Here is a 26,562-nt window from a genome sequence, read left to right on the forward strand (position 1 = left end):
TAGATACAAATAGATATAAATTAAGCTACTAACAACTAACTAACTTCTAACTTTCTCAACTAACAACTTTAGCTAACTAACTCCTCAGCTGACGTGGAAATACTCTAATATGTTTTATTTTCTAATGATATTTTATAAAATATAAATTTACACTTATACAAGATTATTTATTAAAATAATTTCTTTTTTTGTGTGAATGCACATCATTTATGCTAATTCTTATAAAGGAGAGAAACACTTAAGCTACAATTTTTTTAAAAAATTAGTTAACAAAATAATACTACTAAGTTACTTTCATCACACACACATACACACATATATATTAATATAAAGTTTAAATTATCATCTTAGTGGATTCTTAGTGGATTCTATACCCGTTGATCCAATCACAACTTGGGTGATTTTTTTTTTGATAAATTACATAAGTAAATAAAAAAATTTAAAGATTGCGCAATGAATGACTTGAATTCAGGACCTCGGAGTCGGATCTTAGACATTAACGTCCTACCGCTAGGCCAACACATGCACACGGGTGACCTTTCTTCTTACACAATGCGATGATTTTGGGAGTATCATAACACTTGAATTATCTGTCAAAGAAAAAATAAATAAATAAAGAGAAATGTACTCCATTTGTCTTAATTATAAAGATTTTGCTTTTTTTTCTTTTTAAAATGTGCAAAATATATAAGTTGGTTTCTATAAAATTGATGTATTTTTAATTTATTTACTAACATACTTTTATCCAACTCTTTAATTAATTTTAGTATTAATGAATTATCAAATAACAAATATGGGCATATCTTAGAGTTACTTGTATAATTTTCTTATTCAATAACTTTTTAAATCTGTGTGCAAAACTCAATCAGCTTACATAGTTAGAACCAAGGGAGTATTAATTTGAATTGTAGGCTATATCAACCGATCATTAGAAGTAGCTCAAAGCAACTGGCTGCGTTTGCACTGGAATTCTGTTTCTCTCGCTTAAAAACGGCTTGCTTAAATCTTGAACCCATAAACAAACTTGTCCAAAATAAGAAAAAAAGTTGAAACTGAACTTTATTTTGGTGATACGCCACGGTGTGTAGGAGTTGTATGTCATCCTGATAATGACAAATTGAATTCGCTTTATTGCAACAGACACAAACCGATTGATTCATTAAAGATGATGTCGGAAACAACAACAACTTGGATACGTTAATCAAAGCAAACTTCCTTCCTTATGGAAGAGATTATGTCACCCATGCCCCTACTGGAAGGTTCTGCAACGGCAAGCTCGCCACTGACTTCACTGGTAACTTTACTTTCCACAACCACACCGCTACCCCTCTCTCTCTCTCATTAATTAAATTTGTGTGCATGCAGCTGAGTACTTGGGCTTCAGCTCGTATCCGCCGGCGTACCTCAGCCATGAAGCCACAGGGAATAAGGTCCTCACCGGCGTCAACTTCGCGTCGGCTGCTTCCGGCTACTATGACAGAACAGCCCAGCTATATGTATGTTGCTTCCACCTTCATAATAGTACACACAAAGTCAAAAGAGTTGAGTTGAATTTTGTTGCAGAGGGCTGTAACATTGACGCGGCAGCTGCAAAACTACAAGGAGTGGCAGAGCAAGGTGGTGAACATGGTGGGAAGGAGCAAAGCCGACGACATATTCTCAGGCGGAATCCACCTCCTGAGCGCAGGGAGCAGTGATTTCATACAGAATTACTACATCAATCCCTTCCTCAACAGACTCTACTCTCCCGACAACTTCTCCAACATCCTGTTGAAATCCTACTCTTCCTTCATACAGAATCTGTACAAACTCGGAGTGCGAAGAATCGGAGTCACGAGTCTACCACCGGCGGGATGCCTGCCGGCGGCAATAACCTTATTCGGGGGAGGAGGCAATGAGTGCGTGGCGAGGCTCAACAACGACGCCGTTGCCTTTAACCACAAATTGAACTCCACCTCTCAGAATCTCAAGGCCAGCTTGCCTGGCCTCAAACTCGTGGTCTTCGACATCTACCAGCCTCTGCTAGACTTGATTTCCAACCCCAGCGACGCTGGTGTGTAAATTACAATATCATAATCATTTTTTCATCTGGGAAACAACTAAGTGGAGTTAATGTGGTGATTTGCAGGATTCCTTGAAGCGAGGAGAGCATGTTGTGGAACAGGTACGGTTGAAACATCGATTCTGTGCAACGCAGGATCGATGGGGACATGCTCGAACGCGACGCAGTATGTGTTCTGGGATGGGTTTCACCCCTCCCAAGCAGCTAATGAGAAATTGGCACAGGCTCTTCTGGAACAGGGATTTGACCTTATATCTTAATTACTACCTACCATAACTCTGTTTTCATAGTTTGGTTATCAACAAGAATGTGATATTAATTCCACTTGTGTATTCCTCAAAAAAAAAAAAAAAAAAAAAAAAAAAAAAAAAAATTCCACTTGTGTATGTATGTGTTGCTAGCCTCCTCAATAAGATGATATATGTTTGTTAATTATAAGTAGCTACTATCATCGAATTAATCTCTCTCGGCTCTACTTCTTCTATAACTATAATCTATGAGCAGATCTTAATGCCATAATTATTCAGCGAGTAAGGAAATGGTGCGCGACATTTTTAAATCAATTAAATCAAAATTCTTCCTTTTATAGTATAAGGGTGTGTTCACTTTGATGGATGGGAAAATGCAGATGGGATCCACTGTCCCACAATATTGTGTGTACCACGTGTACCACTCTTCATTTCTTTGTTTTGTAAATTAGTTTTTATAAAAATAAAAATTATTATTATATTATAAACTGTAATTAGTATTTATCATTGAAAAATTAAAATTTAAAAAGTTATATACCCCAACTTTGAATTAATGAACCCAAATAATCTACTGTGAATAGGCGAATCTACCCACTTTTATAAGTTGTCTTACAAAACTACCCACCCAAGCCAAAGTCAAAAAGTCAAAGCCTGACATGCTTGGTTTTTTGTAAAAGTAAGCCTGACATGCTTCGTTTTTTGTAAAATGTCTCACTCACGTCACTTTCACAAGTTAAAAATCTGATGAAGAGACAATAATTGCCCAACTCACGTCACTTTCACAATCTAATGTATACTGTATGTTTGAAAAGTTATAAAAAAATTAGCTTACGTTTGCGTTATAAAAACATTAGTAAGAGGACTAAAAATTTCACTATTATGTATATTATGCAACAAAAAAATATTCTGAAATCAATGGCATAATTAGCCGCCGGAAATTCATAGCCGTGAACAGTAGCCGCCGGTCCAAAACATACACGGCTACTGTACAGCGGCTATGAAATTCCGGCGGCTAATTACGCCATTTGTTTCATAATATTTTTTTGTTGCATAATATACATAATAGTGAATTTTTTAGCCCTCTTAGTAATGTTATATTATAACACGAATACCTTATTTTAGAGTTTTTATTTAAATTTTTAATTTTATTTTTTTTATATTACAAGAAGTATACATTGATGTGAAATATGAGAGATACTGAATCTGCAAAAAATTGGATTATAGTGGGGTAATAATACTCACTTTATGCATGATTTGATTGAACACAAAATAATACAGTAAACACATAAAATAATAGGCTATTTTTGAAGAAAACACTTGAAACTCCTGGAATTTGAACAAAAAAATATTTGAGCTCTAAAAAACAATTAGCCGCCAGAACTTCATAGCCGGTCGTACTAGCCGTGTGAAATTTTTCACCCACGGCTAGTGACGCCGGCTACGATTTCGTGGCGGCTAATATTTTTTTTGGGACAAAAAAATCATTTTGAAGTAATACATATGGTTGTAAAATATTTTACCTTGTTATGAATGTTTGAAAGTAACATATGTATCCCTTTTTTGTGTATTTCTATTTTTTTGTTAATGTTTTAGTCAAAAAAGTACATGTCCACATGAAATAAGAGATAAGGTGACTGCACAAATTTGGATTGTAATGAGGCTTTAATGCTCACTTTCTGCATGCATTTGATTGCACATTGAATAATATATTGAAGTGTACTGAATGAATGAACAATACATTTCACGTGAATTTGTACAAAGGAATCTAATATTAGTCTATAATAGGGCTGCATTTGTGAATGAGAAAACATAAATCCAAATACTCGTAGAAAGAGTATTCAGTTAAAAAATTGAGAAATTGAAACCCTCAAGATTTGAGAAGTGGTTTGTGCGATAGTTGGTGCAATTGGTGTTCAAATTCTACTTGAAGAGGTGATTTTCTCATATATTGTTTGTGTAATTAATAGTTTGAATGTTTTATGTTATATTTATGAGAATTTTTAAAGCGTTTATGCATATTTTAATACCACATTTTATGTGTTTTTATAGATGGAATTCGTTAGATACATATATGTGAGATACAACGGACTCGTCGATGGTATATACTATGTTGGTGGGGCTACAGAGGTCCTTCCCCTCGTCAACGAAACTATTGAGAGCCTGATGTGCAGCATCAACAATATTATGAGGACGCATTCGTTGAGCTCGAGCTACCAATTGTATTATTTGGCGACCAATCTATTTGGTAGGGAGACGAAATGTGGCTTGGCCACAGACGATGACATGGAAGCCTTGTTGGCAACTGTCGACTATCCCATGGTGTACGTTGAGCACTACAACGGTCCGATTGAAGCAGAAGCCTACATCCCTACTTTTGATTTTGCTGAACCTTCGGGACACGTAGATGAAGCACAATGCAGTCAGTATGAGACGCCGTATCATCATACGTCGTTTCATGGTGTCCAGAGCTCGCCTCCACGACAATATTTTACATGGGATGGACAACCGCTAGACGAATCTGCATGGAATCAAACCGAAAGGCTTAATGAAGTATGTGGGAGATTGAACAATGTGCGGACAGATGATGAACCTGAGCACGAAGCTGAAGCCTCGGTTGCATCAGGAGACGATGATGATTCTGAGGAAGATGACGAAGAATTTGACCCTGCGCTCGAGGTGGGCACTGCTTCTGATGCCTCTAGGGATTTATTAGACAACGATCTAATCAATTTCACGGAGACCGAGCGAGCAGATTGGATCCGACAAAGTACAACACGTGACGGAGATCCGACAGTCGAGACCGGTGATCTAACTAATTGGTTAGTTCCCTTGATTCCAGTGGACGCCTCGGCTTCGCTGGTTGCTCGCGAGAGTGACCCTTCTAGAGTTGATGATCTGCAGAAGAATTCTTTTTACAACAGCAAAGACGACCTGATCATTGCTGTTGGTTTGTGGAACATGAAGCGAGGCACTGAGACAAAAGTTGTCCGTTCAGATCCGGGACGAGTCTATTTCTCGTGCAAGCACTCTGACAACTGCAATTTCGATCTTCGTGCGTCTAGTCACGGCCGAGGGATGTGGAGAGTGCATAAGTTGAAAGAGCATTCATGCGAAGGGGACTTGCGCACAGCTAATTAAAAAAATCAAGGCGCACTCGAAGGTGGTTGCAGCGTTTGTGGCAAACAGAATACGCGATGATGGAGAGGTCATTAAGCCGAAATCCATCATGGCTGAGTTAGTACGCGATTTCGGCATCAAAATCAAATATGATGTCGCGCTGCGTGCAAGAAATCTCGGGATGGAGATGATATACGGTCGAGTTGATGATTCGTTCCTCCTGCTCCCAAGATATCTGTATGCCCTGAAGGAAGCGAATCCTGACACCTTGATTGGTTTGGAAGTAGACATAGACTGCCGGTTCAAACATTTGTTTGTTGCTCTTGCGGCTTCCATCTCACCTTTCTACTTTCACCTTCGACCAGTGATTGTGGTTGACGGCACACACCTGAAGGGAAAAAATAGTGGCATTTTGTTTGTCGCCGTGACAAAAGACGGAAACGAGACAGTTTTTCCCTTGGCGATCGGTGTCGGTCCGATCGAGAATGATGAGTCGTGGAAGTGGTTTATGTCACATCTGAGAGGTGCTTGCGGCGAGCCCGATAACTTACTTATTGTATGTGATGCGCATGTCTCCATCGCTAATGCTGTGAAGAGCGAGTTTTCAAATGCTACTCACGGTATTTGCTACTACCACTTGTTGAACAAGATCAAGGGTTGCGGGCCCGGTGTTGCTGAGCTTTTCCGCCATACTGCATACGCCTACGAGCAATCAGATTACACGCGTGCAATGTCAGCCATGGCTGTTCTGAAGCCAAAGGCGTACGAGAAGTTATTGCGCGTAGGACCGGAGAAGTGGGCACGATCACAATGTCCTGTGTCCCGTTACAGTTTCCTTACATCCAATGCCGCCGAGAGTTTTAATGCACGTTTGTTGTGGGCCAGGCGTCTTCCCATTTGCTCGATGTTGGAGGCAGTCAGATTAGTTATCGAACAGTGGTTCAACGACAGGTTTGCGGCCGCACAAGAGAGCGATGAAAATCTGACTCCGGAGGCAAAACAGAAGCTCAGTGCAGAACTTGTAAAAAGTCATCGTTACACAGCCAAGAGGACCACCGAGAGAAAATACAGGGTTCGTGCTAGTGGTCGCCATTATATGGTTGACCTTCAAAAGCAGAGCTGTGAATGCAACGAATTCGACCTGGACCAGATGCCGTGTTCTCATGCGATTGCAGCCATTACGTATGTCATTTCTATTCATGACCTCAATTACCATTATTAAATGATCAATATGTATAATCGTTTTTTTTTGCAGTGAGGCGAACGAGTCAGTGGAGGATTACGTGCACTCTTACTACTGGAGCAGTTCACTAGTTGACACATACTCTCGTGACGTTAACCACTTGCCTCCCATAGAGAATTGGAATATTCCTTTCCAAATTGCATCTCAGCTTGTTTTACCAAATCTCTCTCGGCGACAAGCTGGTCGTCCAAAGGAAACTCGAGTTCGATCCGCAGGTGAAAGGCCGACTCAAAACACATCAACAGCGGAGGCATCAACTAGTAGCAAGAAACGAGCACCCAAAACGTGTGGTCTCTGTGGCGGGTCTGGTCACACACGTCGATCGTGCAAATATGTATTGTCCAATCGCCCTTTAAGCTTATAATTAAAAAAAAATAGGTTTTCGTGTATAAATAGAAGAAATAGTAGTAAATTAATGGTAAAAAATACGAATATTATATAAAATGATATGAAAAATTATTTTAAAAACATTTAATAACTTACCCGCCAGTACTTAGTAGCCGTCCGCTGTAGCCGTGAGTAGTTTCTTACCCACGGCTATGGCAGCCGGCTACATATTTCTGGCGGGTACTTGGTGGTAAGGTGTATTATGTTTCATTGATTCATAATATATGATTTTGTAATTTTTTTTATCCACCATTTGCTATTATTTTATGTGTTACAATATTAATTCATATTCAATCAAATAAACTAAATAAATTTAGACTTATTGAGTTTATTTTGTCAATCTCCTTCTTGTGAATTTACTGCAAAGAGATTCCCACCCTATAAAGCTGCATTGTAGCCATATGAATTGTCCAATCACCCTTTAAGCTTATAATTAAAAAAAAATAGGTTTCGTGTATAAATAGAAGAAATAGTAGTAAATTAAGGGTAAAAAAATATGAATATTATATAAAATGATATGAAAAATTTAAAAACATTTAATAACTTACCCGCCAGTAATGAGTAGCCGTCCGCTATAGCCGTGAGTAATTTCTTACCCACGGCTACGGCAGCCGGCTACATATTTCTGGCGGGTACTTGGTGGTAAGGTGTATTATGTTTCATTGATTCATAATATATGATTTTGTAATTTTTTTTATCCACCATTTGCTATTATTTTATGTGTTACAATATTAATTCATATACAATCAAATAAACTAAATAAATTTAGACTTATTGAGTTTATTTTGTCAATCTCCTTCTCGTGAATTTACTGCAAAGAGATTCCCACCCTAAAAAGCTGCATTGTACCCGTGAATTGTCCAATCACCCTTTAAGTTTATAATAATAATAAAAATTAGGTCTGTTTAAAAATTTAAAATCAAGAGTTTTATGAAACTAGAAGTTTTTTTAAAGCTAATGAAGTATTTACCCGCCTGTTAATCCTAGCCGGTCACAGTAGCCGCCGGGATCCATTTCCAACCGGCTACTGTTAACGGCTACGATTAACAGGCGGGTAATTGTTGTATTAGCTTCAAAAAAAAAAACTTGTTTCATAATACGCTTCATTTAATTTTTTTTCAACTTTCTTATAGATGTTTAATAACATGAAAATCTGTCCTTATTTTTTCGAACTTAAGGCATTTTAGGGTTACAAATAATGACGTAAGTTAGCAAATAATGTCATTTCCTCAGATTTAGAGTCATATTTAACTACCTCTCTTACACATTTTCTTACACAACTGTACTTGTGTAAGAAAAGTGTAAGAACTTTTACGGAAAACGATGCAAACCTATCACCATCAATTGCAAAGTGTGTAGTTTTATAAGACATCTTATATGAGTGGGTAATTTTGTAAGATAACTAACCAAAGTGGGTACTTTAAATTCCGCCCCAATAATCTATTATTAATTCAAATAAATAAATAAAAAATAATTATAAACCCTAAATGGATGAGTGAACCCTTGTTAATTATCTTTATATTATATAAAAGCATAATAAATTAAAATTGAATAAAAAATAATTTTAAAATATAAAGAAATGAAGAGTGGTACATGTGGTACACACTATATTTTGGGACAGAGGATCCCATATAGGGAAAATGAGGGATAATCAAAATTTATGACTTTAAATGTCTCATTTCTTATCCCACATTTTACACAAATGAGAAGTTCTCCATTTTTCCTTCCTTATTTTCACAGTAAAAATAAGGAAGGAAAAATGGAGAACTTCTCTTTTGTGTAAAATGTGAGATATAAAATGAGATATTTAAAGACATAAATTTTTGTTATCCCTTCATTTAGAGGGATAAAAAGCAAACACACCCTACACTTCGGTCTCATCATTTATCATCAATCATGATTCATTATTCAACAAGCTTTTTAATAAATTAATAATTAATTATTCTTTCAGACTTTAACAATCAAAATATACTTTAAAATATATAATTTATTCTATGTTAATTGGAATTAATTATAATTAAATACTATCAACTATCAAGAAAGAACTTCTAAATATATATGATATGATTATGTTAAAAAAAGATAATTCAATATTAGGAAATATAAAAATGTTTTTTTTATTGAGTGAAATGTACTCCCTCCGTCCACTAATTCAAGGCTTAGGAGGCAAAACACGAGTTTTAAGAGAAAAATGTATTTTTATTAGTTGAGTGGAGAAAGGGACCCACAAAGTGTAATATTTATTAGTTGAGTGGAAAAATGGACCCACAAAATGTATTGTTTATTAGTTGAGTGTAGAAAAAGTATATTGTTTATTGGGACCCACAATTAAAAAATTAATAAAAAGTTACTAAAAATAGATAGGCCTTGAGTTGGTGAACGAACTAGAAAGGTAAGTAGGCCTTGAATTGGTGGACGGAGGAAGTATGAAGTTGATTTTTGGAAAATTTATAATTATTATACAATAGAGTTGAGTTTATACTGCTATTAAAATACCAAATAAAAGTAATAAAATCATCCACATTAGATAACTCGAGTCACCCGAGTGGATGAGTCAATCAATGCAGTGTCGCTTGACTCGATTGGACGAGTCGAGTTTGTTCTCCTTTAAAAAAGATGTGTATTACACTCGCCTATTAAACCAAAAAATAAGATTTTAAATTTGAAAAAAGGCAACAGTACGTATGAAATGACTCCTTTGATCGATTTTTTTTTTCTCTTCTATTTAATCTTCACACTTTCTCTACATATGCTTCTTCATTTCTCTTCTATTCTTTCATCAATTTTTCTTCCCTCTCTCAAAATGGCTTCATTGATCTCTGCTTCTTCATTCGATGGGGAAATGAAAAAAAATAACAAGAAATTGTCGAAGAATTTTTCACAAACCAAGCACCCCAAAGAGTTATCTCCAACAAGGGCTTTGTATATCGTGATCATGAGGCCGCCCATCAACGACTTCTACAAGATTAACGACGACCCAGTGTATGGCCCAATATTTTTCAGACGTCGTTTTCTGATGCAGAAGGAGTTATTTTTGTGCATCGTTGATGGTGTGCAAGGGGTGGATGCTTACTTCCGCATGGAGCGAGATGCTACGGGCCGGGTGTCGCTCAGTCCGTTGCAGAAATGCACGGTGGCTATGCGGCAACTAGCCACATGTGTGTTTATGTGGATACTTTTGACGAGTATCTGAATATTGCGGACATTGTAGGGCGGCTATGCCTTAAGAAGTTTTGCAAAGCTGCTTATCATCAAGGCATACAGTGTCGAGTATATAATAAATGATCCAAGTAATTTTATTTAATTTTTTTTAAATGATGTCATTTTAATTAAGAAATATATTTTTTAAAAAAAATCATGTCACCATGAATAATTGTTGATGTGAGCAGTGCCGGGCAGCTTATCGACTACAAGTCAGGTTATTGAGTTAATAAAAAAAAGGGGCCAACTACACAACAAATAAAGGAGTCCATGTTAGTTTTAGTTGCTCAAATTAAAGCCCAAGTCCAAGACCAATCTACATTGGGCCAAATGGTGAATATTATTCAAGTTGATGGGCTTGTTCCAACTTGAAGTGTGGGATCATTACACATATGATTTTTGAAGCCCAATTGAAGAGAAAATAAGTAGAATTTTCGACCAAAAAGTGCAGCCAAGTTGAAGAGTCATTTGTGGTTACATTTTAGTGTGTAATTATGTGATTTAAGAGTCTTAAATATTGATATTAGTGTTAGGCTCTCAAAAGTCATTTTTGAGCCTATAAATAGTCTTGTAAATCATATGTTTTGGACACACCATTGATATAAACAAAAATTAGCATTTTTGCTTAGTGAGTTGAATTATCTTTTGTTGAGTTTTTCACTTGTTTTAGAACTTATCAAGACACTTGAGCAAGGTCTTGTGGCGTTCATCCATATATACCGAGTTTCTTGGCTGATTCTATAGCCAACGGGTCGAGGTTTCTACGCTCTTAGGGTGTGTTTGATATAAAATTGAGATAAAGGGTGATAAATAAAACTTAGATAAATAATACCTAGATAAATAATACCAGGGGGAGGAGATATTAAATTTCTCAGTGGAACAATGATATAAGAGCGGGCCTCTCCCTTAATGCAGGCCTTCTTGTTAATCAATATTGCTATCAAACACTTAGATAAAACATGATTATTTATCTATTTTGCTTTATTTAGGGCTATCAAACATGCCCTTAGGGGTTGATCAAACTAGATTCTCGATCTAGGGAGACTGTTGCCTACTCATATACGTCGGATTCTTGGGTCTTTATATCCAACGGGTCCTTCGTCAATTCATATCCATATCGATTGTCATATATCATTACTTAATTTAATTAAGCTAGCTAGTTAATTATAAAAGAATTATTTATATAATTTTTTATAACAATATATTTTGTAGGAAAAAACAAAATGAGCCAAAATTCATGTATTTTTGACAATTCTAAAAGTTCGTGTATTTTTTGACAACTTTCAAAGTTCATAAAAAAAATCAAAATTGACGCAAAGTTCGTGTATTTAGGTGCCAATAACCTTATTATATATAGATAATTATCATTTTTATAACTATTACTTTTATTCATAAGTATTGTCACTTTATCTAGAATAACTTACACTGTTTTTTATTAATTCGATAAACATAAGTTTTTTAAACATGTAGAATAATTGTCATTCTTTTTGAAAACTTTTTTTTTAAAACGAATAATTGTCATTCTTGCCCGTGAATTTCTTAACCTTGAACTTAATCATCCTATCTTTTCTGATCTAACCCCCATTCCTGCATAAGGCACCACTTGCTAAGGAAATCGGCACCAAGATGATGAACAACGAACTAAAGAAAATAAGAAATAGAAATGAAATTACGCAAGACACCGGAGTTACGTAGTTCGACCGTAGCCTATGTCCATGAAGCATAAACAAAGATGTGTATTACCACTCGGAGAAGAAGAAATACAAAGTACAAATCAAACGAGAACAAAGAACTCTCAAGCTATATCTCTTAGCTCAATATTCTCTCTTTTTTTATCTGATTCACTCTTCTTTCTCTCAATCAAATTAAAACTGAAGCACACAATCCACACACACAAGAATGTGAAGATACAATATACTCTCTTCATCTAATAAAAACATGCATAGTATGAGACAACACGAGTTTTAAGAAATTCTGTAAATTGTAGTGTGTGATGTTTAGTGGGAGAATTATTACTTATAAATGGAGTATGTATATTTTTATGAGACAGATAAAAAAGGAAAAATATATCTGTTTTTATGAAACGAATGGAGTATATAAGAAACAATAAAAGATATCAGCTGTAACAGCTCCTCATGCACCGTGCTTAACTAACGTTACAAAACTCTATGCACCGGCCTCTTCGAACTGCCTAACAGACTTTGCATGCATAAATACATATATTGCATGCAAGTCCATCATATTTTGTTGATACCCCTCCTACTTTTACTAAATGAAAATATATAGATTGATCTATTAATTAACTCATAAAACAAAAGTTGAGTTTTGTAAGTGAAAAAGATAAATATTCATTTGGAGGTTGGACTGAGGGAATTCACCACTCACCAGTGTAATTAAAATAGTCTTAATTCTTAAATGTCAGGTGTTTTCTTTCTTTCTCCAAACCCCTCTCACATCTAGCTCCCAAGCCCCAACTCTTCTGAGCGGCCCCCTCTTTATCTCTCACTTTTCATATATACATATGAGAATGTTATTTATAGTGAAAAATAGTAAGAACAAATTTGAAACGTCGTATATTTAAATTTTATGATTGATATTCATTTAAATAAATTCGAAGTTGTTAAATCTGGATTATAGATATATATCAATAATTTTATGATCTATATAATATTAAAATAGGGTGATTTGTCACTCTGTCCACCCTATATATATTGACGATCTAGTAGACAGGAAGGCTTTGATTTAAGAAATAGATTAATTTCCAGGAGTAATTTCACATAATGTTAAATCAATTGAAACCATTGAACGAACTATTAAATTAGGATTTTGTCTATTTTATGATTTTTTTTATTTTTTAATTTTGACTTGAAGAAGAGAGAGTGGCGGAGTTTGAACCTAAATCTCGCTGTTTACATATAAAAATTCACACCATTTGAATGTCCCTTTAAGGATCAGATTTTATGAGTTTAAAATTCAGCATAGAATAAACTTATCCAAATATCCTCCGTTCATTTCTTGTTATACATATCGTAATGATTCTTGTGACGCAAATTTAACTTCTCTCTCGAAAAAAGGTTGCTTCATTAACCCTTGAACAAACTTGTCCAAAATAAGAAAAAAAGTTAAACTGAACTTGTCATTCTGATAATGACGAATTCAATTCACTTTATTGCAACAAGACATAAACCGATTGATTCATTCCCATGGAAGATTTGGGGGTTCATTTCAAGTAGAAAAGAGAAAAGATCTGAGAGGCTGACAAAAATAGGTCGACCAAGATGAAAATAGAGCACTTTCTCATTTTTTTTCCATCATTGAAATACAGACATCTGTACTTTTTTTTATTGGTCGGGCAAATTTTATTTAAATAGATAGATAAGATCATCTATTTTTTAATATATAATATATTGAAAAAAATTATTAAAAAATATCAAATTTTGTACTTTTTTCATTGACCATAAGCAATATTTCAACATATTATAAAAGTGTCTTCTTTTTCATCTATTTTAATTACCGGATTACTTATTTTCAATTTCGTATATCAGTTTTTGTATTTATGTTAGGAGTTTGACATGTTTTGAAATTTTATTAGTTTGTCATTTTTTTTTTATAGATTGCAATTATAATTTTTTTAACACTACAGAAAATATTATAATTAAAATTAATAATAATATAGTTATATATAATATTACTATTAGCTGGTTAGAGTGGTAATTAATAAAATATAAAAAACTAGACATAATTGAATTGGGATGAATATTGATTATGTGAAAGATAAATAACTATTGAAAAAGTTTGACAATCAGACCGTCTAGGTGATTTTTTGTAAAGGTAGTCTATGATTAATAGGGAAAATGATATCCTAAGGACATCCTCTCTACGGATGTGTCCTAGGATCATGACACATGGCAATTTTGATCAACCACCCCAATAATTTAATTGCACAAAGACCCATAGATTTATATTTATATACAGAAAAACTCAAATACTTCTCAAAAAATCATAAAACTTATGTCACCCGCGCTCTTTAAAGATCTCTGGTAAAATGCCGTCAAAATGATATCAGAGCGGGTTTTTATTGAGAAATTATATTATATTTAATTTATTTTGTAATTAACCTATGTGGGTGGAGACTCCATTAAAAAATTATGGATCCGGACGAATGTCCGAGATGTATTGTATACATGAATTCTCTCCAACAATTGGAAAGAGAAACTACTTGTCTACTAGACGACCTCAGTTGGAACAATAGAGTCCTCGTAACAAATATTCGTCGAGGAGAAGATGGAGAGATTATTCGTGATATTATCACGAGTATTCAGTTCTACCATGAACGCCTTATAGGAATCGCCGAGACCAGAGCGGCGATTGAACGAGTGAGAAATGGCGCCCATCAGTCACACGACTAATGGAGCAGAAGGACAAGGGTGGAACAGCTTATCCAGCTTATCAAAAAATTGAGCCAAACTCTTCCGACAACATCAACTTGCGGGATATCCAATTAGTTCCAGCCGAAGACGTGCGGAGGGATCTCGCGAAAATAAAGACAGAAGTTGCAGCAGCGATGAAATGGATTCATATCGGAGCAATCCAGCTGGTAATCAAATCCTCACTTTCAATAGGAATTGATTTACCAATTGATATTACAATATGCAATAAGAGGATTACAAATCCAAGAGATGCAGTGGTGAGAGCTTTCTCAGATAATCTCTATGCCAAGCTGATTATAACCGAATTATACCCATAGATGTCTTATAATCTTCAAGATGCAGACTTCAGCAGAGCCCTGACACTCTATCAGGACTACAAGAGGAAGGATCTGCTGACAGGGGGAATAGGCCGTACTCGATTACATATCAAGTATCGTATGCCCTATCAAATTCCCATCATACGGATTTATTTCTGGGGAAAAATTTTATTGAGATCCCAGAAATATTCAAAGAGGTGGCGAAGGCGATAAGCCCGGATCGAGTTGAAATCCCAGCAATTAGGGAAATCGACATCCAGGTCAAAGACAAACAGGTGTTGAAGCATAATCAAAGTCTCAGATTGGAAGCACCAAGGTTGTCATTCCAAGGAGAAAGGCTGATATCCAGGTCTTTGGAAAGAAGTTTCTCTCATTCCTACGAGAGAAAAATAATCCAGGAAGCACCAGTCCAAAGATTAAGGGTAAAACTCAAGTGCCCAGAAGGATGGAGAAGTATTTCCACAAGATTTGATACAACTGAAAGGAAAAATCAATTTCCTTGCAATACGTTGTACTACTTGAGAAATTCAGAAAGTAACCGATATATCGAAATTCTGGAGATTAATTAGAGGCTTTGAGTTTAAGATCGAGGGTAAAGCCGGACAAGAAGCTGACGTCCTAATCCTAGGGAGAGATTTCCTTGACAAATATCTACCATGGTCAAGGAAATGAAGAAGAATGGAGATCACAATCGGTGAAAAAAGGTTGTTGATCGAATGCCAAGTCCATTCTCGATTTACATCTCGATCGGGATGTTATATGAGAAATTTAAGGCAGAATATTTTGCTGCCTACATTGATTCAGGAGCAGGAATCTGTACAGCAAAATGGGGAGTCTTTCCAACAGACGTTAAAGAAGAACTGCCTCGAATTACAGGAAGAGATTTCTCAAAGAAGATTTTGCTCTTATCAAAAGAAGTAAAACAGATAGAAATTCTGATCGGCGAAGCAGGACAAACACCTTGGTACAAGGTCAAGACTCCACCAATCTATTTCCATGATACGGGAGTGAATATATTATTTGGGAATAATTTTCTGCGAACCTTCAAAAGGTATACACAGGATAATGAAGCTAGGAGGCTTGTGTTCACAACCAATTGTGATCACAAAATCATTGTGCAGAGGCTTGAAGGAGCTTTTAATCGCGCTATGCCAGTCAACTTTCCCAGCAAGCGTGGTGATGAAGGCAGACTCCGGCGACCACAAATGAAGGATCAACGGAGGTTCAGAGATGTTCTGCTCAAATGCAGAGCCGAGGGATTTTCAGATCTCTCCGAGGAAGAAACTCAAATCCTCAAAGTCTCTTTAATATCACACAAAGATATTGGGAAAGAAGAACAATTGTCCATAGCCGATGTCAAAAGGAGAATCCAGAAATGTTATCATGAGGATCCTTTGGCATGGTCGGACAAGAACCATCTCAAAGCTAACTTGAAGGTTAAAACTGGAAAGGAGCATGAGTTTGTGCGGTTCAGGCCAATCCTGATGAATACTCAAGATCAACAGGATATGAGCAGCATAATCAAGGAGCATATTGATTTGCGGTTGATCGAACCAGGGAACTCGCCATACAGTAGTCCTGGATTTCTGGTGAGAAATCATGGGTAGATCAAAAGAGGAAAATCAAGATTAGTTATTAATTACAAAGGAATTAATGACATTCTTGAGTTTGATGGTTATTTCATCCCAAACAGATAACACCTTATCAATTGCATCAGAAGTGCAAAGGTATTCTCAAAATTCGATTGCAAATCAGGGTTTTACCAGATTCGCATGGAGGAAGGGAGTAAGAAGTTCACAACCTTCTCAACTCCACAAGGACATTATGTCTAGAATGTCATGCCAATGGGGCTAGCCAATGCGCCTCAGATATTCCAAAGGAAGATGGATAATCGTTTTAAAGATTATTCTTCATTCATGTTTGTTTATATTGATGATATCCTTATTGTATCAAAGAACATTCATGAACATGTCAGGCATCTGGAGATCTTTGCGGATGTTTGTCAACAAGAAGGATTGGTGTTGTCTGAGAAGAAGGCAGTCGTGGCAACTCAGAAGATGGAGTTTCTGAGAATCGAGATCGACGAGACTGGGATAATTCTGCAAAATCATATTGTGGAAAAGGTCCAAAAATTTCCAGAAGATCTCAAGGAGAAGAAGCAGCTTCAAAGCTTTCTTGGAGTTGTTAACTTTGCAGGGATGTTCATCAAAAACCTTGCAGGGCATATGAAAGTCTTCAGTTCTCTACTGAAGAAAGATGTTTCATTCATATAGAAGGAGGAGCATCGTTAGGGTATGAAGAAGCTAAAAGAGATTTGCAAAAATCTCCCAAATCTTTCAATACCACAAGATGAGGACGATCTAGTTCTCTACACCGACGCGAGTGATTTTTGGTGGGCAGCTGTTCTCACTAAGATCACCCCTTATGGAGAGGAACCATGCATATATTGTAGTGGTCTCTTTTCCGACAGTGAAGCTGTGCGATGGCACATCAACGAGAATGAGTTCTATGCAGTCAGAAAGGCATTCAAGAAATGGCCGCTATTTTTACTTGCAAAGAAATTTATTTTGAAAGTCGATAACACTAACGTTAAGGCTTTCTTAACCAAGAAAATAGAATCTAAACCTGAAAAGGCTATATTACTTAGATGGCAAGCTGAATGTCAATATTATAATTTTGATATTGTCATTCTGAAATATGATGATAATGTTCTTGTAGATTTCTTGACAAGAGATGGAGCCAACTGAGGTTGACACCATCACAACATGCCAGAGGCAGCTCCAAGATAACATGAAAAAGCTACAACAGGAATGACAAGAGTGTGTACTCCATGCCAAGCAAGCGGGCAAATTACAAACGGCTGATGAAGCCATAGTATCTGATCGCATATGAGCATACCTCAAGAAGATGATAAATTTTCATGATGCACTTACAGGACCGCTCCTGCGCGGAATCAGGGAACCCTTGATTAAAGCACGCATTACCGTACCTATCGAATTTCCAGTAGTAGGGGATTCAAGTACCCCTAGCACAGGTCATGAGGCTAAGGTTTCAACGCCGGATCTTCAAGGAAAAGATGTTGCTAAGGATTCACCTCCTAAACCAACGTGACAACCCTCCACCTCTGGGGTAAAAGAGGGAGAGATCAGCCTTAGGCCAATGACAGGCAAATGTAAGGTTGATACTAATATTATTGAAGTATCTCCTGTTCGGCAGGTATACCAGTCAAGGTGGGAGAAGCTCAACACCAGGAAGGTCATTAATCTGGGATACAACCGGATTGATGTTGGAGGTAAATACCCCCGAGTGTGGATGACTACTGGAGCCAATTCAAAAGAGATCAAGGAATGGTGTGAATTTGGGGCGCTGGCCTCAGTTTATACTATTTCTCCAGCATTCAGCGAGATCAAGGGTCTACCAAGGTGGATCGAAGAAACCGTCTATGAAGCTTGGGCGAACAACAAGTCCCTCAATCGGGGAGATGTTTTGGAGCTATACTTTTTCAGCGCAGCACCAGAACCAGCAGGGAAGGGTAACCATGAGGCTTTTCATTTCATAAAGCTTCGGAGGCCCGACACGGAAGCCTTGAACCGAATCAAAGCACCAGATCATCAGTCTCAATCGTCGCCACATTCCTGGATGACCAAATCTCCACAAGGCAAGCATGGGGACTATAGGTCCGTTTCACGGAGATGGACAAAGTCAAGTTCAGGTTCAAGTTCTCTCAGAATGCGAATCTTGGATCGTTCCTGTTAAATACCATGACAGGGAACACTACCATTTTCGCCGAGAAGGCCTTTGAAGAAAAAAGGCTGACATTGTGGCAGAACAAGATAGCGGGGAGCAAAGAAACTCGCCACAAATTCTATAATATGGCTCGCCTGGGCCATTGGAATGAGCATATCTACGCGGAGTGTCCCACGCAGAAAGAGCCAGAGTTCGGAAAAGGTTTCCTACCGAAGCCTAACAAAAAGAAGTTCCGGTCCGACGAGTACGAGGAGCACAGGACTCCATAAGGACGAGCACCTCGGGCACCAAAAAAGTAAGAGGCCCGACAAAGAAAAGAGAGTCATGTGACTTGGGACAAGAGGACCACCCACTAAACAAAAAACGACAAAAGTGGGTGGAAAATAATGCAGACTGATTACCCACTAGTGGGTAATTCTACAGGAAATCCACTCACCAAAAGACAGGAGACAATGTTGAGTGGAAGAAAAAGCAGCTAGTCCCTACCAACAATTATCACAAAAAGATAAAAGGAAGGTTCAGCTCCATGTGTAGGCACGGTATCGGCAATCATGGCCGACAAAGGAAGATGACGTACCATCCAAGACAACTGGACATAGGATAAGAATCTGAGGCCAACCACCAAGCAATGATAGAGGGCATCAGACCTCTATATAAACCGAAGCTCTGGAGAGAAGAGGGGCATCTGAAATTTTACACATCTTCACACAACACACTCTCTCTAGAATTTATCTTTGTAATTTTAAATTTTTGTTTGCAAAGTTTTTCAGTTCTAGGTTTAGTTTCTTTTTATTTTATGTATACTAGTGTTAGGTACTATTGAGTAGCTAAAACAAGTTTGTCTCCTCCCCAAGGGAGATTTTATGAAATAAATTAAGTGTTTTATAATTCCTCTATAAACGCTCAGTTTTACCCAACTTTCCGGTTTTGAAAAGAATTTCATTCATTTTCCTACTAAGTATCATACGTCGAGACTTAGAATTTCAGGAAGAAATCATCGTTTAACCATCTCTTGTGAGTGTGTGGTTGGACGAAGCCTCAGTGTGGCAAACAGTCTGTAAAATGCAACTAGACTTACTCCAGGAGTGGTTTTCGACTAAATGTATAAAGATGGTTTATGTTTTGATGAATCTATTGTGTTTACAGAAGCATGTTGGGCCATATAATGTTTATACATATTGATTTATGAATTTTGAGTATTCATGAGGCTTTTCTGTATAGATAAAAGTTTTGGTGGGGCTTTATTGAATATGAAAATTGTTGGGGATATAATTTGAATTTACTTTGATCAAATTGCCATGTGTCATGATCCTAGGATACATCCGTAGAGAGGATGTCCTTAGGATATCATCTACCGATTAATAGTGCCCATCCACCCCACCATCCATTTAGTTAACTTATCTCTCTCCAACATCAGAAATTTTACTTTAAATTCAATTATATCTATTTTTTTTGTTGATTTATTAATGACCGCTTCAACTCAACCACGTACAAGATTATATATATATATATATATATATATATATATATATATATATTAAGGATCTCCTCGAGATCCTCTTCCGGATTCTAGAAGGCTCATCTTTCAGATCAATTGAGAGGTAGCAGGAGGCAAATCTTCATTTTCGTGTGAGTCGACCGCCGATTGAAACAATTGTCATCTTTGTTGATTGACGAGAAAATCTCGCAAGAGCCGGCAACGCCATTAATGGCAGAGTATGGGTGGTTGAATTTTAACATAGATTTTTCAAGTGTATTTTAATAGAAAGGGGATGAAAAGATGGTGGAGACTGGCAATTTTTGGGAATTTCAGATTGGCAATTTTGATGGATATTGGGAAAATGATTAAGAACAGAGAAGCTACATGGAGATGACCATGGGTGGGGTGGAGGCGATAGCACGAGGCGGGTATTTCGGCATTTTCGCCGGAAAGTTTAGGGATAAGAGATGATCAGTGAAGAAGAGAGGCTGAAAAACGGCGACAACTCAAGCTGAGGCGACGACCGGCGGCGAATGGTGGGCCTTCTTCCAGAATAATAATAAAAAGAACTAAACGGCATCAAACGGTCGTTCTCTTCATGGGTTTAAATGTACTCTTTTTATTGACTTTGGGGATTTATTTGGGCCAAAGTCGAGAATGGGGAAGGATACGCTCTAGGGGTGTCTTGTTTAGGGGGACATTTGTACCTTAACCAAAATTCAAAATACGACAAACTAAAGTAATAATAAAATTACAACAATCAAAATGCGAAATTGAAAACACACATTTGATATATGAAATAACAAGATAGAAGAATTACATTGTGTGTATAACTATAACAATATAGATGTCTATTTATAGAACATGAAAGAAAATAAAATCATAATATGTTTTATTTTGTTTTATTTTATTTTGAACATAATATACGAAAAATACTCACCATTTATCATAATATCATAGTAAAAATTGCAGAAACAATTAATCACAATAAAATTATTGGATGAGCAATGTGCTTGGCGTCCATCACTTGGAGCCCACTAGTGGTCTCCCATTGGTTGATAGAAACTTTTTGTTTGGTATGTTTTCGGCTTGTATTAGCCCCTAAATAAGTTCATTCAGTGATTCATTTTAATTTTTTAACGATCAATTGTTATTTTTATTTTTTTTAAAGGATGTTCTATGTTATGTTATTTTTTAAAATGTTTTATGATTGTACACGTCGATATTTCGATTTGTCATTTATTAATTTAAATGAAAATTAAATTTATGACAAAATTTCTATAATATTAAAGTTCGTGTATTTTTTTTTTACTCATTTCAAAGTTAATGTGAAAAATTAAACTACCCCAAAATTAATGTATTTAAACCCGAATAACCCTAATATAAAATGACATAATTAAAACTGCAGAGATAATGTTAGAATAAATGAATAAAAAATCGTCATACTCGGTTTTTGGCGTTTATTAAGCATAGACGTCCATATATAGCCCCCTGAGGTTGTTGTGTTTGGAAATTAAGATTGAAAGGAAAGAAGAAATGGTATCAAGAATATGCGTATTAGGAGCATTTGCAGTAGTTTCAATGGTGTTATCAGTTGTAGACGGAGACCCTGTTGTTCCTGCACTCTCCATCTTCGGTGACTCCGTTGTTGATGTCGGAAACAACAACAATTTGCGGACCTTCATCAAAGCAAACTTCCTTCCTTATGGAAGAGATTATATCACCCATGCCCCTACTGGAAGGTTCTGCAACGGCAAGCTCGCCACTGACTTCACCGGTAACTTTCCTTAATTTCCACAACCACACAGCTACCCCTCTCTCTCTCTTATTAACTCAATTCGTGTGCATGCAGCTGAGTACTTGGGGTTCAGCTCGTATCCGCCGGCGTATCTCAGCAAAGAAGCCACAGGGAATAGGATCCTCACCGGCGTCAACTTCGCGTCGGCTGCTTCCGGTTACTATGACACAACAGCCAAGCTATATGTATGTTGCTTCCACCTTCATAATAGTAGTAACTGCTACACACAAAGTCAAAAGAGTTAAGTTGAATTTTGTTGCAGAGGGCTGTAACATTGACGCAGCAGCTGCAATACTACAAGGAGTGGCAGAGCAAAGTGGTGAACATGGTGGGAAGGAGCAAAGCCGACGCCATATTCTCAGGCGGAATCCATCTCCTGAGCGCAGGGAGCAGTGATTTTATACAGAATTACTACATCAACCCCTTCCTCAACAAGCGCTACTCTCCCGACAAGTTCTCCGACATTCTGCTCAAATCCTACACTTCCTTCATACAGGCAACCACCTCTACCCAAAACATAATTAACATGAATGATGAATGTTTTGTTTAATTGTTTTAGCATATATGGGCAGAATCTGTATGGATTGGGAGCGCGGAGAATCGGAGTTACAAGCCTACCGCCGTTAGGATGCTTGCCGGGGGCAATAACCTTATTCGGCAAATCAGGAAGCAATGGGTGCGTGACGAGGCTCGACAACGACACCGTTTCCTTCAACCGGAAACTGAACACCACCTCTGAGAATCTCAAGGCCAGCTTGGGTGGCCTCAAACTTGTGGTCTTCGATATCTACCAACCTCTGCTGGACTTGATTTCCCACCCCAGCGACACTGGTAATCATTTTCATTTCTACATCGCAAACATAAACAATTTAATTTAATTGGGTTGAATTTGCAGGATTCTTTGAAGCGAGGAAAGCGTGTTGTGGAACAGGCATAGTTGAAACGTCGATTCTGTGCAACGCAAGAGCGAGGGGGACGTGCTCCAACGCCACAGGGTATGTGTTCTGGGATGGGTTTCACCCCTCCGAAGCAGCTAATGAGATATTGGCAGAGGCTCTTCTACTACAGGGATTTCAACTTATATCTTAAGTTTGTTTTTATATTGGTTGTAATACATCAACAACAATAATGTAATATTAATTCCAATTATGTAGCCAATTTTATGTACGCAAAAACTTGTGTGCGGGTGGCCGCATGGTATACGGACCACCCGGACACATATCTATATATTTTAATTTCAAGTAATTATATTCAAAGTTGTGGTGTGGTACTTTTTCTATTCCCAAGGTTAGGGTTTCAAAACTTGTTTTTTGCGTTTTTTTTTTGTCCCTTTTTTTACTTGCGTTCTTTTTTTTTTTTGCGTTTTTTCTTCTATTTTTCTATTTTCTTGCATTTCTTTATTCTTTTTTTTTCTATAATCTTTTCCTTATGCGCTTTTTTCGCTTTTTTTTGCCATTTTTTTCTTCTATTATTCTGTTTTTTGCATTTCTTACTTTTTCGTACGATAATGATTATTTGATCAAATAACTAAAGTATAAATTTTCATGACTAAAAGTAACAATTATCGTGAACAAATGTAATATTTAGAAACATTATATTTTTATTGCAACAATAATTACTTTTTGTACGACAATAATTACTTGACCATATAGTTAAGAATAAATTTATTAACTAGTAAAAATAACATTAGTTTTCTTCACATCAATAACTACTTTTACTTACAAAAATATTTATTTGAGCAAATAACTAAAAGTGCAAATTCTCATAAATACAAGTAACAATTATCGTGAACAAATGTAATAATTTAAAAACATTACATTACATCATATCAATAGTTACTTTTTCTTACGACAATGATTACTTGAATAAAAGTAACAATTATTATAAACAAATGTAATATTTGTTCACGATAATTCCGAGTTTGATTCAAGGGGTTTGATTCTTTGATTCATTGATTACATTCATTGATTCTTTGATTTCATATGAATTTTAATTGATTTTGATTTGCTTAATTTTTGTGTCGAACTATTTGTAATTGGGAATTTGATAATAGCTACCTATTAAAGTGTTAGTTTAGTCAAGTAAAATATTATCATAATAAGAAGTAATTATTGATATGTACAAATGTAATGTTTCAAAAATATTATATTTGTTATGCATATTGTTCTAATGAAATGATAGGTTTAGTATTCAATGTTTAAGGTTTAGTATTCAGTGTTTAGGGTTTACAAAATATTGAATGATGGTTGTTAGGTCCGGATGGTCTCGAATAGGTGTAGGGGGGGAATACACCTATAGGCTATTTTCGATCTTTATAAGAGATCAAAACGAAACTACAAACACAAACCCAGACACCTGTTTACTGAAAAGAGTTTTGACCAAAACAGGGTTGACGACTGATACTGAAAGCTCTTCAGTAAGGAGTTATCAGTTAAGTCACAAGAAATTAACTGATGCACGTAAGGCTTCAGTAGAGTTTGATAAACAGAGATATTATTAATCTTACTGACTATCAGAGGATAGATCAGTCAGACTGATAACACACGCAGCGGAAAACTTTTGTTTTGCAATAGCCTGTGAGTTGAGCACGTTCTTAGTCTTAAGTTTCTCTTTGCAATTAGTCAGTTTTCAGTTTACAAAAGGAAGAGCACGAGTAAGAACATAAATAGTGAAAGCTGTAAATAACACAGAGATTTTTACGTGGTTCGGAAAACACTTCCTACATCCACGGTCGGTTGATCAGACCAACAACTACTTCACTCTGCAAGTGCTTGCGGGTGCACTGCAAACCGATGCTCGTGCTTACGGGTGCACAACAAACCTGAACGTGTGCTTGCTGGGTGCACACAACCGAAACAACTGAAGATCCAATCTTCAGTACCAACACACCTTGTTGGATTTCTCACTCCTAGCACGCACTGGGCACTAGGATCTCACGGAGACAGAGTACCTTCCTGAATTCCTTTACAACTCAAACACTCGATTCAGTCATTCGAAGGGAGGTTTGAAAACTTGCCAACTAAACTTCAAAGAACAAGTTCTTTGCAGTTAGTTTGACCTAGGCTTTGGATAAACGACGTTTGCCTAAGGTCTAAGAGAATTTATGTAATCAGTAGTGATTGATTTTTGGCTTTAGGGATTCTCTTCTTCGATTCAAACTTTGGAGAGTCTGGGCTTTAGCTGAGAAACCGGCAGAGTTTCAGCTTATGTCGTTGAATCGGTGAAGATTGAAGTGATATTCGAGCGCTATTTATAGGAGAAGTCTTGAATAGATCCGTTGGCGGAGAAGGTCTTCAAGATTTCTTCCGTTAGAGAGTAATTTAAACTTGGTTGAGGCTTCAATCTTCAAGGTTTCTTGTTTGGTGAGAACGGCTATCTTGAAGAGCAGGACATGCGACATCTCTGAAAAGGTAATCACCAAAGAGGAATGACCTCTGCAGAGAAAGGACGATCCTGAGATCTTTGCATTTAATGCGGCTGTACTTCTGGAGTGCGTGGCTTCCTTTGAACGTTGGAGGTTTAGTCCGAGGAAGAATGTTTAACTGATACTTGACTTTAGTATCAGTCCTCTGATTCCACGTGGCACGCATTAAGTAATCAGTTCAAAACTGATTCTTCGACTGATGCTTCAGTCGGCAACTTCAGTCTTCAGTCTTCAGTCATTCGTTCTTCAGAGCAGCAAGCTAAACTAGAAAAAGAACTCTAACACTTGAGTTCAAGCAGTTCTAGTCTATTACAAAATAAACCTATTAATTTTGGTATCATCAAAACAAGGATTAGGATATTTCATTAAGTTCCCAACAATGGTTAATACTTATATTCACATAAGTATACATTTAAACATGGAAATGTATATCTTAGATAAAATCAAAGTAAATATATATTGCCATTTGGATTTATTATTGAATGGCTAGGGTCTATAATTGAATATGACTAGGGTTTAGTATTTAAGGTTTAGGGTTTAGTATTCCGTGTTTAGGTATAAAAAATATTGAATGATGGCTAATACTAATATTCACATAAGTATACATTTATGCATAGAAATGTATATCTTAGATAAAATAAAAGTAAGGGTTAATTGCCCCTAAATACACCACATTTCCTTGAATTCTACAATTGCACATCACCTTTAAAATCCGCCCCTAAATACACCATCTTTCCTTGAATTTTGCAATTGCACATCACCTTTAAATCCGCCCCAAAATACATCACCTTTATAATTTTTCTGTTTTTGCACATGACTAAAAAATCCTCAAGAAATAAATTAAAGTGTTAATTTATAAATTTAAATATTTTTTTAGCAGCGAAAATATAATAAAATAAAATTCTTTATTTATTTTTAAAAAATAATTTTATTTTATTATATTTCCGCTGCTAAAAAGATATTTAAATTTATATTTAACACTTTAATTAGATTAGGGTGTTACCACTTTAAATGACGTGGCTTCCAGATTGGCAAAACTGTGTCGTTTTGAATGTTATGATCGTATGTGTTACCATTTTATTAACGTGGACAATAATTGCATGTTCCC

At 36.4% G+C, this 26,562-nt stretch overlaps 3 protein-coding genes across 3 annotated transcripts; all 3 read left to right on the forward strand.

The window, feature by feature from the left end:
* Nucleotides 1–453: 453 nt before the first annotated feature.
* LOC130998383 (GDSL esterase/lipase At5g03810-like) lies at nucleotides 454–2,490 on the forward strand. Its single transcript, XM_057923803.1, has 5 exons — nucleotides 454–532; nucleotides 1,166–1,294; nucleotides 1,366–1,496; nucleotides 1,564–2,053; nucleotides 2,129–2,490. The coding sequence occupies exons 1-5, from the start codon at nucleotides 454–456 to the stop codon at nucleotides 2,320–2,322; spliced, it is 1,023 nt and encodes a 340-aa protein (XP_057779786.1). The 3' UTR covers nucleotides 2,323–2,490.
* A 3,046-nt stretch (nucleotides 2,491–5,536) lies between these two features.
* Nucleotides 5,537–7,034, forward strand: LOC130998385 (uncharacterized). The gene is made up of 2 exons (XM_057923804.1): nucleotides 5,537–6,609; nucleotides 6,683–7,034. The coding sequence occupies exons 1-2, from the start codon at nucleotides 5,537–5,539 to the stop codon at nucleotides 7,032–7,034; spliced, it is 1,425 nt and encodes a 474-aa protein (XP_057779787.1).
* Nucleotides 7,035–21,737: 14,703 nt separating this feature from the next.
* On the forward strand, nucleotides 21,738–23,309 carry LOC130997894 (GDSL esterase/lipase At5g03820-like). Its single transcript, XM_057923324.1, has 5 exons — nucleotides 21,738–22,009; nucleotides 22,085–22,215; nucleotides 22,293–22,526; nucleotides 22,603–22,861; nucleotides 22,926–23,309. The coding sequence occupies exons 1-5, from the start codon at nucleotides 21,769–21,771 to the stop codon at nucleotides 23,117–23,119; spliced, it is 1,059 nt and encodes a 352-aa protein (XP_057779307.1). The 5' UTR covers nucleotides 21,738–21,768; the 3' UTR covers nucleotides 23,120–23,309.
* Nucleotides 23,310–26,562: the final 3,253 nt, after the last annotated feature.

The sequence above is a fragment of the Salvia miltiorrhiza genome, chromosome 8 (assembly GCF_028751815.1).
Source record: "Salvia miltiorrhiza cultivar Shanhuang (shh) chromosome 8, IMPLAD_Smil_shh, whole genome shotgun sequence".
Taxonomy (NCBI): domain Eukaryota; kingdom Viridiplantae; phylum Streptophyta; class Magnoliopsida; order Lamiales; family Lamiaceae; genus Salvia; species Salvia miltiorrhiza.

Excerpts from the sequence above, each read along its gene's own strand:
- LOC130998385 (XM_057923804.1), top strand. The coding sequence starts at position 5,537 with ATGGCTGAGTTAGTACGCGATTTCGGCATCAAAATCAAATATGATGTC. Across the intron at positions 6,610-6,682 it reads CATGCGATTGCAGCCATTAC|TGAGGCGAACGAGTCAGTGG; the intron begins GTATGTCATTTC and ends TTTTTTTTGCAG.
- LOC130997894 (XM_057923324.1), top strand. The coding sequence starts at position 21,769 with ATGGTATCAAGAATATGCGTATTAGGAGCATTTGCAGTAGTTTCAATG. Across the intron at positions 22,527-22,602 it reads CCTACACTTCCTTCATACAG|AATCTGTATGGATTGGGAGC; the intron begins GCAACCACCTCT and ends ATATATGGGCAG. Across the intron at positions 22,862-22,925 it reads TTCCCACCCCAGCGACACTG|GATTCTTTGAAGCGAGGAAA; the intron begins GTAATCATTTTC and ends TTGAATTTGCAG.
- LOC130998383 (XM_057923803.1), top strand. The coding sequence starts at position 454 with ATGAATGACTTGAATTCAGGACCTCGGAGTCGGATCTTAGACATTAAC. Across the intron at positions 533-1,165 it reads AGGCCAACACATGCACACGG|ATGATGTCGGAAACAACAAC; the intron begins GTGACCTTTCTT and ends GATTCATTAAAG. Across the intron at positions 1,497-1,563 it reads ACAGAACAGCCCAGCTATAT|AGGGCTGTAACATTGACGCG; the intron begins GTATGTTGCTTC and ends ATTTTGTTGCAG.